A 17,465-nucleotide genomic window follows, 5' to 3' on the forward strand; every position below is an offset into this window, starting at 1 on the left:
TAGCATAACTTAAATTCATATTTCATTGTTAGTAATGGAGGTATGTGGAGATATACACAGACCTTGAGACAGCTGTTTTTCTTTTGCTTTTAAGATTGCATACAGGCTAGCAGTTCATTGAAGACGAAGGAGAGAAGCCTGAAGGCTAGGTCTTAGAAGAAGGCAGTTGTTCATGCACAGCTTTTGTCAATCCTGATTTGGTTGAAAAACAAAAGTCATGGAATACCAAAATCAAAGAGTTGATTAAGGGAAGGGAGAATCATCCCAGAAAGGTAGATGTTACTGGCCTGAAAACCATCAGACCCTCGAGTTTATATTTCCTCACTCAAGTCCAAAGGTGCTGGTTTCTTCAACTGCTGTTAACAGCTTCTCATATAACATGGAGTATGAAGGATATGGAGGAAGATCCAAACGGTTGAAGCATGTGTGTGCCCTGAATGGGAGAGAAAAGATTAGTGAAGTTGTTTGTTACAAAGATGCATTGTGTTTGGGTGTATCTCTGACTCTGTCTGAAGTTGTGAACCAGAGTGGAGTGGAACTCCCACTCAGGAACACCATAAAGCACGGCAAACTAACAGCTACAGCCTTAGAGACAAGCATAGATCAGTTGGAGAGAGTGGAATAACTAGAAGTGGGTGGCTCCCATTTATCAAACAAACCCCTTTTGAGGTATGGTACCCACAACTAGGAGTCCTGGTGGGGCATTGTGGGTAAATGCGCTGGGCTGAAAAGTTGGTTTGAACTGCAACGTCAGCAGTTCAAGCTCACAGGCCACTCCTAACAACAACCCACAACTAACCAACCAACTTCAACTCATGGCAACCCCAGCTGCATTCGAGTGGAATTGTTCTACACAAGATTTTCAATGGCAATTTTTCAGAAATAGATTTCTGAATAGAAATTTCTTTCTGAAGTGTCTTGGGTTGACTTGAATCTCCAACCTTTCAGTGAGCAGTTGAGTCCGGTCTGTACAGTAATCGTCTGTACCACCCAGGAACATCAGCTGCATACTAGCAAACCAATGATAAACTCTATGATCTATGTCTTATTTCACAATTCAGATTTGCCAGAGATGCAGGCGGGCAACATTAATTTGTCTATGAGATTCACATTCCCCATGTTCCTTGCCCAGTTCTGATTTCTGAGATTTGGTAAAGGTGTCAGCAGAAGCCCCAGAATTGTGGGGTCCAGTTCTTCATTTCAGGCAGGTGGGCCTGAAAGCACCTGCATCTCATTCTGCAACTCAGAACATGCATGCCCAGAAACAGAAGTACTATGCTTCCAAGAAAAGGTGAGCTTCCTGGTAGCCCCATATGGAAATGCCAAGAGAACGCTTGTGCACCTGCCGTGGCTCTGCCTGATTTCTTATTCTGCTGGTGTCTGGCTTAGACAGCACCCATAGTCCTCCCTGCACCCACAGTTAAAGCAGAACAAGGGCACCGCACTATCCTGAATCATAGCAACCCTTATAGGTTTTTGGAGGAGTGGCTGGTGAGTTTGAACCAACGATCTTGCAGTTCAAACTGACCTGTGAGCCAGTGCTTAGCCTACAGTGCCACACCACAGTGCACCTGATATGTCATTTCTTGTGGCTTAGACAGTGCCTGCGAAGTGGTGTGAGAGGCTGGAGAAAGCATGGAACCAGGGGCTCAAGACTTCTCTTCTCATTGCACTTGCTTGCTTTATGATCTTGGGAAAGTTTCAGAGCCACAGTACTCTCCCTTGTAAAATGGGGCTAATGATACACGCTCTGTTCACCTCAAAAGACTGTGGTAACATCAATAATGAATCATTGCTCAAGGTAAGAGTCTCTGAATGATGCAGCCATGACTGCAATAATGCTTTAAGAACAATGTCACACTCATGGTGACTTTAGACCCCCATGTGTTTTAATCGGCAGACAATGACTATCATTTCAAATGGTATTTGAAAGTCCTCACAGATCATTTTAATTGTACCATGTTCAATTTTATTTTGTTGACTCTATCCCAGGGTTCCAGCATTTGGAGATAATTTTCTACTTGGATTGTATCCCACTAAACTATATTACATCTCCTTCTAATTTGCTCATATACACATTTGAGCTCCGCGCCTCCTCTGTATTTTCTAAGTTACAGATTAAAATGTTAAACAATACAGTGCCAGAGACAGTCTTGTTCCTGTGGTGGTGGTGGGTGTATGCTGTGGAGTCAGTTCCAACTCACAGCAACTCTGTACAGAGTTTCCAAGGCTGTCAATCTTTGTGGGAGCAGAAAGCCTCTTCTTTCTCTCATGGAGCAACTGGTAGATTCGAACTCCTGACCTGCAGTTAGCAGCCCAACTCATAATCCACTATGCTACCAGGGCTCCTTCAACAGACCTTTAAGGATGGTTGAAAAGAAACACACAGAACCCTCATCTGTTTGGAAAAACAGTTTGGTGGTTCCTCAAAAAGTTAAGAATAGACTTGTCCTATGACCCTAAAATCTCACTCATCAGTATTTACTCAGAATTAGTGGCAACAGGTATGGAAACAGAAACCTCTATACCGATGCCCATTGTAGTACTATTCACTATAATCAAAAGATTCAAACAATTTAAATGTCTGTGAACAGATGGGTGAATAAACAAAATGTTGTATATACATACGATGGGATTCTCCAACATGGATGAACCTTGGAAACACTATACTGAGTGAAATACATGTCAGTCAGTCACAAAAGGATGAGTCTGTACAACATGACACTGGTTTATACATGTGAAACATGTTGAATTGGAAAATGTCTTGTTAGGTATATATTTTTACCACACTAAAGCAAACAAAATAAGAGGCAACCATCACTGCTCTTTAAGATTGGTTGTTTTGTAAGCTGGGTCTTCCCTTCCAATGTCTAACTTTGATGGCCTTTTCAGACAGGTTCTTGCTTTCACCACTGCTGAATCTACTCTCTTTAAAGTTTGCTAATAACTACTTGATCCCCAAATCTAGAGACTCATTTTCAAGTATCAGCCTTCTCAAGCTTTTTAAAAGCATGATGAGTTTTTCCCTTCTTAGCTTCTCTACAGCTTCTCATTGGCTGCCAGTTTATCTTCTAGCTTCCTGATGGCTCCCAAAGTATCCTTTTAGGTCCTCTTTAGCTCTAAAGCCAATGAATTAATGACACTACTGCTATTTTGGATCAGGTAATTCTTCATTGTGGGGGCTGTCCTGACACTTTAGGAATTCATCAGCAACCCTGATTTCCACCCACTAGTTGCCCCCACCCTGAGTTGTAACAACCAAAAATGTCTTCAGAGATTGTTCCCCTAGGGGATAGGGTGAAAATCATCCTATCTCAAGAATCATTGGTCTAGAGAAAGCCAATTACAAACTTGACCATGCCTGCAACTCCACCTTGAGCTCAGGTGGCATTGGCAAGGTGTAAACTTAGAGGGTGCTTAAACTGGCTCTGACTCATAGGCCATTCTCCTGGGTCTCTGCCTAAGGTTCTAGCCTCTCCTTTATTGTCATCTTCCTCTAGCATTGTGCTCTTTCTCCTTGGAACTAGCCTTCATACTTGTCTTTCCTTCCCACCTTTCTTCTGTCCCCTCTAGAACACTCATTCCACAGTGAGCAAACTCTCCCACCTCCTTAACCTATGTGGCCTCCATGTCCCTGCCTCCCTGTCTCTGGTCCTCATGAGTGGAGTCTGCCAAATGATCTACACTGCCACACTCAGGAACGCGGTCAAGCACTTTGCTCACTCCCTGCTAGCACTGCTTTCCATTTTTGATCCAAAATTTATGTTCTTTTCAGTCTCATGTCATTTGCATAATATTTTGTTAGGCTCCAGGTTTTGCCTGCATTTCATTTTTCTGAAACAGAATAGGAAATAGAGGGTTTGTAGGCTGTTCTGAGGAACTATGTTCTCTCGCTCTCACATGAATAAGTGTGTATGTAAAGGGTATTTCTTTCCGTGAGCTCAGATTTAAAACATTAAAAATCAGTGACTTAGTTACACATTCCTTTCCTGCTGGCCTTCCGGATAATTACATCTGACTCTTGGCTTAAAACTTCCTTTCCATTTCAGGTCTTCCCACCAGATCACGTAGCATCTAAGTCCACATGGATGCCCCTTTCAACACCCTAGCTTTCTGATTCCTTGATGTTCCCAACCTAGTAACTGTTCCATCTCTAGTTAAGGTTGTTGTTGTTGTTATGTGCCGTGGAGTTGATTCCGACTCATAGCAACCCTGTACAGGGTTTCGGAGGCTGTAAATCTTTACAGGAGCAGAAAGCCTCATCTTTCTCCAGCGGAACAGCTGGTAGTTTCTAACTGCTGACCCTAAGGTTTGCAGCCCGATTCGTAACCACTACGCTACCAGAGCTCAGTCTATGGAATTTCCCCACCAGGAAATGCAAAATGATACCCTAGAAAGCTCTGCTTCTCAAAGTTGTTTTTCCTAACTTTCATACAATTTTTATAAGGGAAGGACTTGAATTGGTGTGAAGGATTTATTTAGCTTAAGTGATGAGCCAGGTTTTGCTGTACCATTATTTGGCACTTTACCTGGAAGGCCAATTGCTTTTTGTTCTCTAGAGTGAAAGTCTGAGGAAGTGCTCAAGAGTATGTGGGCAGTGCACATGAGGCTCCCAAACTTTGGGAGACCTTGGTCATCCTGCCAGCATCTAGGCCTTCCCTACCACCATTTTCAGTGGACCCAACATCTAGGTTTCCTGGCCATGTGGCCTGACCAAACATGTGGCCTGACCGCCGACTATTCTTGGCAGTGGGAGATTTCCTCTGCATACACAGGTGACACTTTTCAGGTTCTTGAATCAGAACACACATGAAAACGACAGACCCAGGGGGACCATCCGATATCACTTTCACCATCCTCTCACAGGCATCCTGGCACTAGCTCCTTGGGACCCTCCTGGCCCAGGGTGGAGTCCCCACTTTTCTAAGGAACCCTCTTTTGACTGTGCAAGTAGCAGTCTTTTTAGGGGTGTCTTGACCCTGACATGAAGAACTTGCATGGGTTTATAGTATGAGAGGGTTTCAAAAAGTTCATGGAAAAATTCCATTATCTTTCAATTCTGTTTTACTACAAACTTTTTTAACCCTCCTTGATACTACTGTATACCTCAAAGCTTCCCAAAGCAAGTGTGTCAGCTAGAGATTGAAATCCCAAATGACGAAAGCAATGTCTCCCATTTCTGAAAGAATAAAGTAGAGATTCCTTAGCCAGGCATTTTCTGGGTGGACCCCAGAGAACCTTTCTCAACTGCATCCCCTGTGGTACTGCTCTGGGCAGCTCGGCCTCAGGAAGGCTGAGTGCCCTTCTTAAACTCCACGTCTTCTATGAGGATGTCATGGGACTGAGCAGTGGTTTGTTCTATTGTACTAAGTATTGCTATGAGTCAGAAGTTTCTCGACAGCACCTAAGCAGAGCAACAACCTGAACAAACACATGCTGGCCATTTCCAGTCCCAAGGCGATTGCTTAGGATGCTTCTTCAGCCTAGAAGCCCCTTTCCCTATTCCTGACTTCCCAATTCTAACTTAAATGTCAGCTTCTTGGTGGCGTCTGCATCTTCTTTGGTCAACTGATTCAGGATTAGGTCTGTAATTGTCATCTTCACAGCAAGTTTCTTGTCTGACGTCTACCTCATTTTGTGATTAGTTATATTATATACAGCTGTGTGCCTCCCTTGATTGTAAACTCCTGTGGGCAGGTATGGGAGCTCTGGCAGCCCAGTGGGCTGTGCACTGAGCTGGTAACTGCAAGGTCAGCAGTTTTAGCCCACCAGCTCTTCTCGGAAACCCAATTCAGGGTGGCGATGAGTCGGTCTGTAGAAGAATCGATGCATTTGAGTTATGGTTTGGAGAATAAGGAAAATACCATGGACTGGCAAAACAGCAAACAGATGTGTGTTGGAAGAAGTGCAGCCAGCATTCTTCTTGGAAGTCACGATGGCCAGAATTTGTTTCTCATACTTTGGACATATTGTCAGGAGGAACCAGCCACTGGAGAGGGATATCATGTTATTTAGTAAAGCAAAGGTTGGAGAAAAAGAGGAAGACCCCTAACAAGATGGATTGGCACAGAAGTGATTGTGAGGTTGGAACAGGACTGGGCAGTAGTTCATTCTGTTGTGTATAGGGTTACTATGAGTCGCAGTTGACTCAATGACACCTAGTAACAACATGAGTCAGAATTGACTTGAGGGCATTTACCAGCCACAACAACATGGGCAGATATATTGTTGTATGCCACCCCTCCTCAAGGGTTCCACTATGTCGCAGTTGTTGTTTGTTGTTGTTGATAAGTGCCATCGAGTCACTGCTATCAAATCAGCCCCTGACTTGTGGTAACTCCATGTGCAATGAAATAAAATGCTGCCTGGTCCTGGGCCATCCCCAAGATTGGTTGAGGGATTGGACCACTGCAATCCCCAGGGATTTCATTGGCTGATGTTTGCAGGTGTACTTCCAGGCCCTTATTCCTAGTCTGTCTTGGTCTAGAATCTCTGTTCATACCTGTTCTGCATCATAGCAACATACAAGCCTGCACTGACATTGAGGTGCATTGGCTGGGAATCGAACCTAGGTCTCCTGAATGGAAGGTAAGAATTCTACCACATAACCACCACTGTGCTCATGCACACATTACAGAGGGAGGCTGTCATCAAATGATGACTCAAGTAACATCTCTCTAAAATAAAAGCAGAGTTCTTCCAACTAGCCTCATTCTCTAAATTGCTTATTAAAGTAGATAAGTGAAAATTTGCCTTTGGTCTTATTTTCTGTCCAGACTTAATTCAATAGGTTGAGCCATTAATGGAAATATGTGCACACACCTTGACCTTTGAACTTGAAGTTGCTGGATTTGTGGTGAAGTCAGGTTGAAAACCACACAGGGCTTTAGCTCATATTGAACAACTGGGCTTACACTTGCTCATCTACACTGTATATCAAGGGAATTGTCTTAGGACTCTGGGAAGTCTGGGGATAACTTACAGTTCAGTAGATCCTTCTGCAATAGGGAAATAGCAAAGATACTTGGGTGACCATGTAAAAATAAACTGAATCAAATCGAAAATATTTTATAATTAAAATATTGTTGTTAATTTGTTAAGTGCCATCAAGTTGAGTCCGACTCATAGTGACTCTGTATAGGATTTCCAAGGAGTAACTGGTGGGTTCAAACCATTGACCTTGTGGTTAACAGTCCAGTGCTTATCCTACAGGGCCACACTAGGGCTCCACAAATTAGAAAATAGCATAATGAAAAATAACAATTTTTTCCCTTCTGCTTACTGAAGTCATATTTATCACTCCATTACCTACACAGATGAATGTTCTTGCTATTTTTGTTGTTAAGTGCTGTCAAGTTGGTTCCGACTCACAGCAACCCTGTGTAGAGTTTCTGAGGAGCAGCTGGTGGGTTTGAATTGCCGACCTTGTGCTTTACAGGCTAGTGTTAATCCCACAGCGCCACACCAGGATGTACTATTACATTACCTACTCATAAGAATCTCCTTTGTTGTTGTTGTTGTTAAGTGCCGTTGAGTCAGTTTTGACCCATAGCGACCCTGTACAGGGTTTCCGAGGCTGTAAATCTTTACGGGAGTAGAAAGCCTCATCTTTCTCCCCCGGAGCAGCTGGCAGTTTCGAACCGCTGACCTTAAGGTTCACAGCCCGATTCGTAACCACTACGCTACCAGAGCTCCTTTAAGAATCTCCTTAGTATTCATTATTTCACTAAACAGGAGTCCTGGGCGGAGCAAACGTTTAAATGCTCAACTACTATGGAACACAGCTCTCTTCTACAAACAAGGGGCCCTGGTGTGGCACTAAAGGATAAGCACTAGATCTCAAGGCTAGTTTGCACTGCAAGGTTGGAGGTTCAAACTCACCAGCTGCTCCTTGCAAACCCTATACAGGGTTGCTATGAGTCAGAATTGATTTGACCATTGCTTCCTCGCAAGGCCGCGAAGCCTTCATAGGGCACTTAACAAAAAACAATAGGAGTCCGTGGGAGGAGCAAAAGGTTAAGTACTCAACTACTAGTCAAAAGGTTGAAAAACTTATGGAACATGGCTTTAACTCCCCAAACATAGGGTCCACATTAGTTAGATTCAACTCAATGGCAAATAATCATGACAGTCATTTTACCGATCAGGAAAATAGCACAGAAAGACCCAATAAGGGCTGGGATTAAAATTTGAAGAATTCATTCTGTTGTATTGCCTGAAGCCCCGTTGCTTCTTTTATTAATTTATTTAAATTGTGAATTGAGTGATAGTTTACATGAGAGAACATCAGTTTTACACTCATCGTTCCATTGCAATGATTACAATCTCCATCATGCATCATCATTCAACAGTATTTGTTTGTATTCCCTCTTTTTTGTTTGTTTGTTTGTTTTAGGTGGGAGGATGTACACAAAAACACTCAGGAATATATAATTATTTAAACAACCAAAGGGCACATTCTGCAAGCCTGCCTCCTGGCCTCAGCACACAGCCTTTCTCTTTCCACAAGTCTATAGTCCTCAGCTGCTCTCTCTCGCCATGTCCTCATCTCAGCCCCATTACCTCTTCTTCCATGTCTACCCTGCAATTTCTTGGTTGCTTACTATATGGAAGTCACTGTAAAGATACAGAGATACATGCAGTTTCATCCTCACACATTCCAAAATGTACTGAGAAAATGACATCATGTATATGAATAATTATTCTATTAAGCATCAAGTAATATGCTATAGGAGATATACAGAAATGGTGCTAGAAAAGTTTCTTTGGGCTTCCAGTATTTTTCCACTAATGTCTTTCTTCCATCACCTCTGGTGGGACATTTCTCTTTTAAGTTGGGCTATATGAATACAAGACCGTAGAGCTTACCATGACTGACACATAAACAAAAATACTATAGCACAGCTACTGTAATCATCAAATCATCGTGAAGAACATGGTTCCATTGCAACTCCCAGAGAAGGCCCACCAACAACTTTCATTAATAATTCAAATAACAATTCTTTGGGTGACAGAAAACTATTTCATCCCAAAGGATGACCATACAAACTCAGATTGTAAAATATACCTAGCCATGTTCAATGGGCTTCCTGAAGGTTGGCATAGGTTCTATACCTGGGGAGAGATGTGATTTTCCCCCATTTCTCTATGCAGAACCGCCGAAGCCCATTGCTTCCTCGCAGTGCTGCGAAGCCTTCATAGGGCACACTTGATGTTCCTGTGACAAACTGAAGCAATCTTAGTCTCTGCTCATTATTGAACCTCTCCACCGCAGCCCAGAACCAACGGATCACAAGATGTCCATCATGATAACCTAAGTAGAACAAAGGGAGGGAAAATGGGAGAAGGTGAAGAGAGGAGAAGGACAGAGAGGGGGAGGGTAATGAAATACACATCAGGTGTGCTAAGAATGAACAGCTGCTTTTGATCTGTGTAATGATAGCCTTTGCTGTTAGCTGCTGTAGAGTCCACCCCCAACTCATGGTGACCTCATTAACAATGGGTTTGGACCACTGTGATCCATAGGCTTTTAAGTGGTTGATTTTTAGGAAGAGATTGCCAGGTCCTTCATCTAAAGCCTCTAGATAGCTCAAACCTCCAACTTTTTGTTAATTGAGCAAAACCTAGGGACTCCAATGACGTTCGTTAGAAAGATATAAAACAATCTGTGCATCCAGGTCAAGCTTTTGTTCTTCTAGGTCAAGTTCGCTAACCATAAGGTTGGCGGTTCAAACCCACCAGACACTCCTAGGAAACCCCATACAGGGTCTCTATAAGTTGGAATAGACTCAATGGTACTTACCAACAACAACATGGGATGTGTGGCTTCCTCCATGCCCTAAGACTTGAAGAACTAAATGTTGCCTGGATAATGTTATCTACATTTTGATCAAAGGTTCTATATAGAAGAATCCTGATCAAAATGTGGGAAATGGAGAACAGAATTTTAAATTCTCATGGACTCCAGAATTTTTAAAGGCAAGGGTGAGCCCCTGAAACAATTATGTCGAGTTAATACTTTAAACTAGTGCCAAAAATATCCCCTGAAGTCTGTTTAAAGTCAAACAATGGTTTACCTTACCTAGTAAAAAATGTCTGCTCTGAGTATTATACTTTTTTACAAACTACCTATATGGGATCAAAGTGGTAGCAGCAACTCAAAAGATGAGACAGGAGCCTAGGGGACAGTGAGTTTTCATTAATAGGGGAGGTGAAGTGAGAATGTTTCCACAGCTCACAGAATGCAATCAGTATCACTGAATTGTATATATAACACGGTTGAATTGTTACACCGCAACAAAAAGAAAGAAAGCAAAACTCTATGGGGTGGGGAAGAGAGAGAGAAAAAATAGTGTTTCAGGAAATTTAGTTTCACACTTCACAAGGTGAATACGGTGATGGTGGTGGTTGTGTGCCATCCATCAAGTTCATTCCAACTCACAGCATCCCTGTATAAAGTTTCAGAGGCTGTAAATTTTTATAGGAGCAGAAAGCCTCATCTTTCTCCCATGGAGCATCTGGTGGGCTTGAACTGCTGACATTGCAACTAGCAGCCCACTACATAACACACTAAGCCACTGTTGTTGTTGTTGAGAAGTGCCGTCATGTTGATTCAGACCCATAGCAACCCTGTATAGGGTTTCTAAGGAGCTGCTGGTGGGTTTGAACCACTGACCTTGCAGTTAGGATTTCAGTGATTCTCCTACAGCACCACACCAGGACTCCATTATACTCCTTGAATAGCTATGAGGAAGTTAGAAATGATTTCAAAGACCACAGTTAGAAGCATGTTCAAGAAAGCCAGGATTGAGATGAAGAGGGTTCCAATGAGAGAAGAAGCAGGCTAGCCAAGGATGGCCCATGGCGGGCCTGCTCTCTGTAACATTCTTACACTGAGTTAGACCAGAGACTACCAACTGGAGGGAACTGAGGGAAAGTTCTTGTTGGATTTGGGGGACAGCACACATATTGAAGTAAGGCCAAGTTCACAATGATCTTTAGTAAGTGATGAATTATATTTGTGATAGTTGCAGCCTTCACCAGGTCTGCGAGCTCACCTCCCCGGTACTCCGTGTTGTTCCGCCAGTCGTTGAGGTCTATTTCTGCAGTCCCAGCTATCACCAGCTCTAGCTCGCGGGCATCAAATACAGAGACAAGCCTGGAGTCTACAACCTGAAATACAAATTAGATTTCAGCACACAGTTCCAAACATGCTGGCTCAAATTATTCCCCCCAGACAGGCTTTGAGCCAGAAAAGTTATGTTTGTTTAAGCTTGGAAACTGACCATCATTTACAACTATGTGTTCAATGTGCTATCATGTTGACTTGTGCATTTTTTAACACACCCATTCAGGAGCTGAAAAATGAAAACAGTCCAATGTTTTTTTACCACCTCTGATACTCCGTCTGCGAATGAGGTTATAAGCAGACTTGACTCAACTTTCTGTAATCACATGTGAGATGCTAAACCACACTGCATTTTAAATACAGAAAGCCCAAATCAAACACTCTAAATGATTGAATGGCTATTAAGTCACTAATTTAAAATATGTTCTCTCTTCCACATAAAATGATTACGCAACCTAGGGCTGGGAACTATATATTATAATATCTATTTCTCTCCCTTTGTACCTCACTTCTTCCTTTCTTCCTTCAAAGATCTGGAGGACCTGCTTGGTAGGAACTCTGTGCTTTGGTTTTAAATCTTATTGAGAAATGTACCGGGCACAAATGGACATCTGTGGTGGGTGCTGTTGTTGTGAAGTGCCATTGAGTCGGTTCCGACCCATAGCGACCCTGTACAGGGTTTTCAAGGAGCAGCTGGTGAGCTTGAACTGCTGACCTTGCAGTTCAAATGGCTTTGCAGTCTGACACATTAACCCACAGCGCCACACCAAGACTACCATCCTTTAAATAAAACAGTTGTGGACAAGCCAATGATCAATACTATTCTCCAGGAGGGCAGGGAAAGAAAACCTTCCAACCCTCCAACCCTGAGAAAACATTTGCATTCTCTTGCTTTCTAAACTGGAAAGGTTCCAGGAGGTTAGTTTTCATGCACAGGAAGACCAGCATCTGCCACTGTTCTCTTATTTATGGATGTAATGTTATAACAAAATAAAAATCTAGCCAGAGCAGGGTGTGCCTTCCATTGCTTTCTCTTCCTTTTTGTTGTTTCATTGGATAAAAGAAAATTTCATCTTCACAGGTGATGCCTGTTTTCACATCTGGCATCTGTAGCAGCTTTGGGAGAGCATTTTCCAGGAAGATCGGGGTTTCCTCAGAGAACTCTGGTCTCTCATCCATCTACCCCACCCTGATGACCACTCTGGCCCTCCTCTCCTCTCTTGGACCCCACAGGTAGACTTGGGGAACAGAGGCCCAGTGATTAGGGGTGCCTGTCCTCGCTTATGTCCACAGTTGGCCAGGTCTTACCTCATAGAAGCCCCGCACGAGCGCCTCTGTCTGCTGCACCACACCGCGCTCCACCCGCCACTTCACCATCCTCTCAATATATTCCTTCTTGTTTTTCTCCGTGACTTGGGTATTGGCTCCTCCAGACTTCAGCTCCCTTTCTGTTACCTGGTAGGAAAATAGAAAGTCCATTCAGCCAGCTTCCCTATGACATGGCCCCCATTTCAGGGGGACAGATTGTATACAAAATCCTCTTTACATCAGCTGAGCATTGACCAGTTGTCTGGTCTACCTAGAGGCACTTCACACAATCTGCTTCTGAGAAATCAGGCATTAAAACTTCATGGGCCCAGGCCTACTCTGCCACACATGGGCCATGATGAGCTGGGGGTCACATGGCAGTAACTGGTTTTTTCATTGTTAGGTATCATGAAGTCGGTTCTGACTTATAGTGATCTCGTATAGAGTTTCTGAGGAGTGGCTGGTGGGTTTGGACCATGGACCATGCGATTAACAGTCCAGTATTGGCTAGTTGTATAATACCAGTTGCTATCCACTATTCAAATTCCTTAGATGCTCTGGTATTTAGCTACTCAGCACTGGACTGCGAACCACAAGGTCGGCCATCCAAACCCACCAGCTGCTCCCTTGGAAGCCCTATACAAGTTTGCTGTGAGTTGGAAACGACTTGATTGGACTTAACAACAACACAGTGCTGCTCAGTTAACTGCCCCTTGCAGTTAGGGATGCCTTGGAAATACATTCTGGTCAATGAGGTGTGAACAGAGTGTTGCATGGCACTGGCCTGAGGTCCCATAGACATGATGGTTGGTATGCCATGCTCATTTGGGCCATGTGTGCAGGGAGTTCATCTTAGGGATGGCAGTGGTAAGAACTACAAGGACATGGGCCCCAAGCATTCCATCAAACAAAGGTCCTAAACCAGCCTAGAACTACCAGCTCCCAGAGTTCTAGCTGAGAAAAAAATAAACTTTGGCTGCTTTCAGCAGAAGTATTTGGGTTTCTTCACTTGCGGTTGAACTTAATTCCAGATAATGCACTCAGGAAAATCCTATAGTTTCTTAATTCTGCATTTGTTCACCATCAAACCCAAGGCCTGTGAAATCATTTGGTCTGTCCCTGCCAAAGACAACCCCAGTTCCAGCCATCATACTGCTGGTGTTGGTGGTTGTGTGCCATGGAGTCAGTTCTAACTCATAGAGACCCTGCACAGGGTCTCTGAGGCTATAAATCTTTAGAGGAACAGAAAGCCTCATCTTTCTCCTCCAGAACAGCTGGTAGTTTTGAACAGCTGACCTTGAGGGTAGCAACCCGACTGGTAACTACTAAACTACAAGAGCTCCTAGCTAACACATTGTTGTTGTTGTTGTTGTTAACTGCCATCGAGTTGATTCCGACCCACAGAGACCCTGTATAGAGTTTCTAGGGAGCAGCTGGTGAGCTTGAACCACTGACTTTGCAGTTCAAACGACTTTGCAGTCTGATGCATTAGCCCACAGTGCCACACCGGGATTCCAGCTATCACATTAGGGGTGAGTTAATGAAATGTTTGATCAAATATAGCAAGCTAACGTTGAAGTCGATAATTTTGTATGGCCTGTGAATGTTACAAATTTTGACAGAAAAAAGGTTCCCCATCTTTGCCAAATGAAGGTGATCAATTTTCTAAAACCACTATCAATATTCCTGATATCCTCCTTGTGAAGAGAAACAGACATACATTATGTTTTATTATTATATTACCTATATTAGTATATTACATATATTATTACCTACTATGTGTATCATAACAAGTACTGGATTGTGGTGGTGGTGGTTGTATGCCGTGGAGTTGGTTCCAATTCACAGTGACCCTGTATAGAGTTTCCGAGGCTACAACTATTTACAGGAGCAGAAAGCCTCATCTTTCCCCTGCTGAGTGAATGGAGATTCGAACTGCTGACCTTGCGGTTTTCAGCCCAACTCGGAAACCACTATGCTACCAGGGATCCTTAAATACTAGATAACATTATGAAAATTGTAATTGAAGAAAACTTAACTGTAGTCATACGGAACTTGTACATGAATCAAGAGGCAGCAGCTGGAACAGAATATGGGCTCAGTCATTGGAAAAGGTGTTGGCAAGGTTGTATCCTTTCACCTTACTTATTTAATGTATATGCTGAGCAAATAACATGTGAAGCTGGACTATATGAAAAATGTGGGATCAGGATTGGAAGAAGGCTCATTAATAACCTTGCTTGCCAAAAGTGAAAAATAAAATCAACTTGAAGCGCTTATCGATGAAGGTCAAAGACAACAGTTTTCAGTATGGATTATACCTGAATATGAAAAAAATGAAAATCCTCAGAACCGGACCAATAAACATCCTGATAAGAGGGAAAAAAATAGCAATTGTCAATGATTTCATTCTACTTCAATCAACAATCGATGCCCAGGGAAGCAGCAGTCAAGAAATCAAATGATATATTGCATTAGAAAAAATGTGCTGCAAAAACCTTTCTAAAGTGTAAAAAACCAAAAAGGACACTTTGATGATTAATGGCTTGAGCCATTGTCTTTTCTTCACTTCATCTGCATGTGGAAGCCAGACAATGCAAAAGGGAGGCAGAAGAATTGATGCATTTGTACTGTGGTGTTGGTGAAGAATATTGAGCTTCGAGAAGAACAAACAATTCAGTCTTCGAAGAAAATACTCAGAATAGTCCTTAGAAATGAGGTTGGTGAAACTTTGGCTTACTTACTTTGGACATACTATCAAGAAAGACCAACTTCTAGAAAAGGACAGCATGTTTCACAAGGTATGTTGTTGTCAAGTGTGGTCGAATCAGTTCCAACTCATAGCAACCTTGCATGGAGCTTCCAAAGAGTGGCTGGTGAGCTTGAACTGCTGACCTTGCCCTTTAAACCAACCTTGCAACCCAGCACATAGGGTTAATTAAAATGAGGGAAATCCTTAATGACAGGCATTAGCCCAATAGCCACAACAATGGACTCAAACATCTTAGTGGTCATGAAGATGGTTCAGGACCTGACAACATTTCTTTCATCTGGAAGATTGCTGAGTCAGAGCCAACTTGAGGTCCAAAAACAACAAATGTCTACACCATATTTATATATCCATCACTGGGAATATCTGGAATGTTCTGAGTTGCTTATTTCCTACAGTATATACAGTATTATGCCTTTGTATTTTTAACATTATTTACCACGAATTTTCTGTATTTAGTTGTCTGTTTTCTTTGCATTTACTTTTTGTTTTGAGTAGGTAACGTGTATGCATAGAATATCATTCAAATGGTATACCAGAAATTCCTGTACTTGATATAAATATATATACACACACACACACAAGAAACAGGAGCCAGGAAAAGAGTAAATCTATACACACTAATGTTCATCCCAGCACTATTCACAATAGCAAACAGATGGCGATGGCCTAAATGCCCATCAGTGGAAGAGCAGAATAACAAATGGTGGTACATACAAACAATGGAATACTGCGCAATGTTGAATAACAATGATGAATCTGTGCAATGCCTCAGCATGGATGAAACTGGATGACATTATGGTGAGTGTAAAAAGACAGTCACAAAAGGACAAATATTGTATGAGACCACTAATGTGAAAACTCAGTAAAATGGTTTCATGCTAAAAGAAATATTCTTTGATGGTTGCCAGGGGTGTAAGGGAAGGAAGAGGAGAGTAATTTACTAGTTAGAGGGTAGATACAGTTACTTCTCACGTGACTGAGAAGGCAATATACAAGAAGAGGGAGGCTGGCAGAAGAATGATGAAGACCAGCGAAGACACAGGGAGGTATATAAGAGTTAAAGGGGATAGAGGTAAATAGTGCTGTGTATACAACCCTGCGACAACAGTGTTCTGTGGGTAGATACACAGACAGATCACAGGCTGAATGGAGGACACCCACAAATGTAAAAGGGTTTGAAAGAGGATGTTTGTGCATGGGTATTTAGCTTTTCTACAAACACATCTACGTATGTGGTGGAATATACAGGGGCAAAATGATGAAAACTTCTTAAACATTATCAAACATTTTAAGGAAATGAGTTCTTGGGCCTGGGAGCTCAGGACCATTGTCCACAACTGGTTTAATTTAGTCCACAAAGACAATGGTCTACATCCTCCTTTGGTGAATAGCATCTGGGATCTAAAAAGCTCATGAGCAGCCATCTAAGGAGTAACTATTGGTCTCTCCATGTGCGACAAAAGAAGAGTGATGAAAACTGAAAATGCTTAGAACCAATTAGTCCAATGGACCAATGGAGCAAGTGAACATCAGTCACTATAACTCAGATCAGTAGAAGTAAATGGTGCCCAGATACCAACTTCTCTGAAAGGGGCCGTGTTAAAAGATCCTGGAGAGAGTGGGAGAAAATGTGGAACAAAATTAAAAGTTGTAAAAGACTGGGCTTACTGGTCAGAAAGAGACTGGAGAAAGCTGAGACTATGGCCCTCCACCACCGTTCAGATCTGGAATGGAACTCACCCTTGTGGGCCAATTTTCAGCCAAACAGTAGATATATATTTAGGGGGGCAACAACAATAGTAAGGTATACTCACCTGGGAATTGTAAATCAGTCGAGACCAAATGGGTAACATTTATCTAAGGACAACATTGAGAATGGATAGAAAGGAGGGGAGAATGGAAATGGAAACCACAGGGAGAAAGTGCATGGAGGGATTGCAGTCATTGAGATGAAACGTGTATTACTTATTGAATGTAAAACTGATGATCTTCTCTGCAAGCCTTCATTTAATTCACAATAAAAAGTTAAAAAAAAAAAAAATCAGGTGGTATAAAAGGCCATAGATGAAAAGGAAGTCTCTCTTGCACCCCATCTCTCAGCCATGCAATCCCTTTTTTTCTGGAGACAATATCCATCACCTCCTTTCCAGGGAGACTCTATGCATGCCCTAAGGAATATGAAGAATATTATATATTATTACCCCCCCCCCACACACACACAGACTTCCAGACAGTATACTGTCTACTTCATTATAC

The 17,465-nt window shown here is 42.5% G+C and overlaps 1 protein-coding gene across 2 annotated transcripts in view; it reads right to left on the reverse strand.

Annotated features, from left to right (window-relative positions):
- Positions 1-200: 200 nt before the first annotated feature.
- The window catches only part of HECW1 (HECT, C2 and WW domain containing E3 ubiquitin protein ligase 1), a 542,004-nt gene continuing 524,739 nt past the window's right edge, over positions 201-17,465 (reverse strand). Inside the window, exons 24-27 of one of the 2 annotated variants that reach the window (XM_006872147.1) lie at positions 12,437-12,583; positions 11,058-11,172; positions 9,115-9,313; positions 201-433 (exon numbers count right to left, since the gene is read on the reverse strand). In XM_006872147.1, coding sequence (XP_006872209.1) covers positions 322-433; positions 9,115-9,313; positions 11,058-11,172; positions 12,437-12,583 — 573 coding nt within the window. In that variant the 3' untranslated portion in view covers positions 201-321. The remainder of the gene's footprint in view (positions 434-9,114; positions 9,314-11,057; positions 11,173-12,436; positions 12,584-17,465) is intronic. The other variant, XM_006872148.1, reaches the window with a different exon arrangement.

Source organism: Chrysochloris asiatica, unplaced genomic scaffold, assembly GCF_000296735.1.
Source record: "Chrysochloris asiatica unplaced genomic scaffold, ChrAsi1.0 scaffold00184, whole genome shotgun sequence".
Classification (NCBI taxonomy): Eukaryota; Metazoa; Chordata; class Mammalia; order Afrosoricida; family Chrysochloridae; genus Chrysochloris; species Chrysochloris asiatica.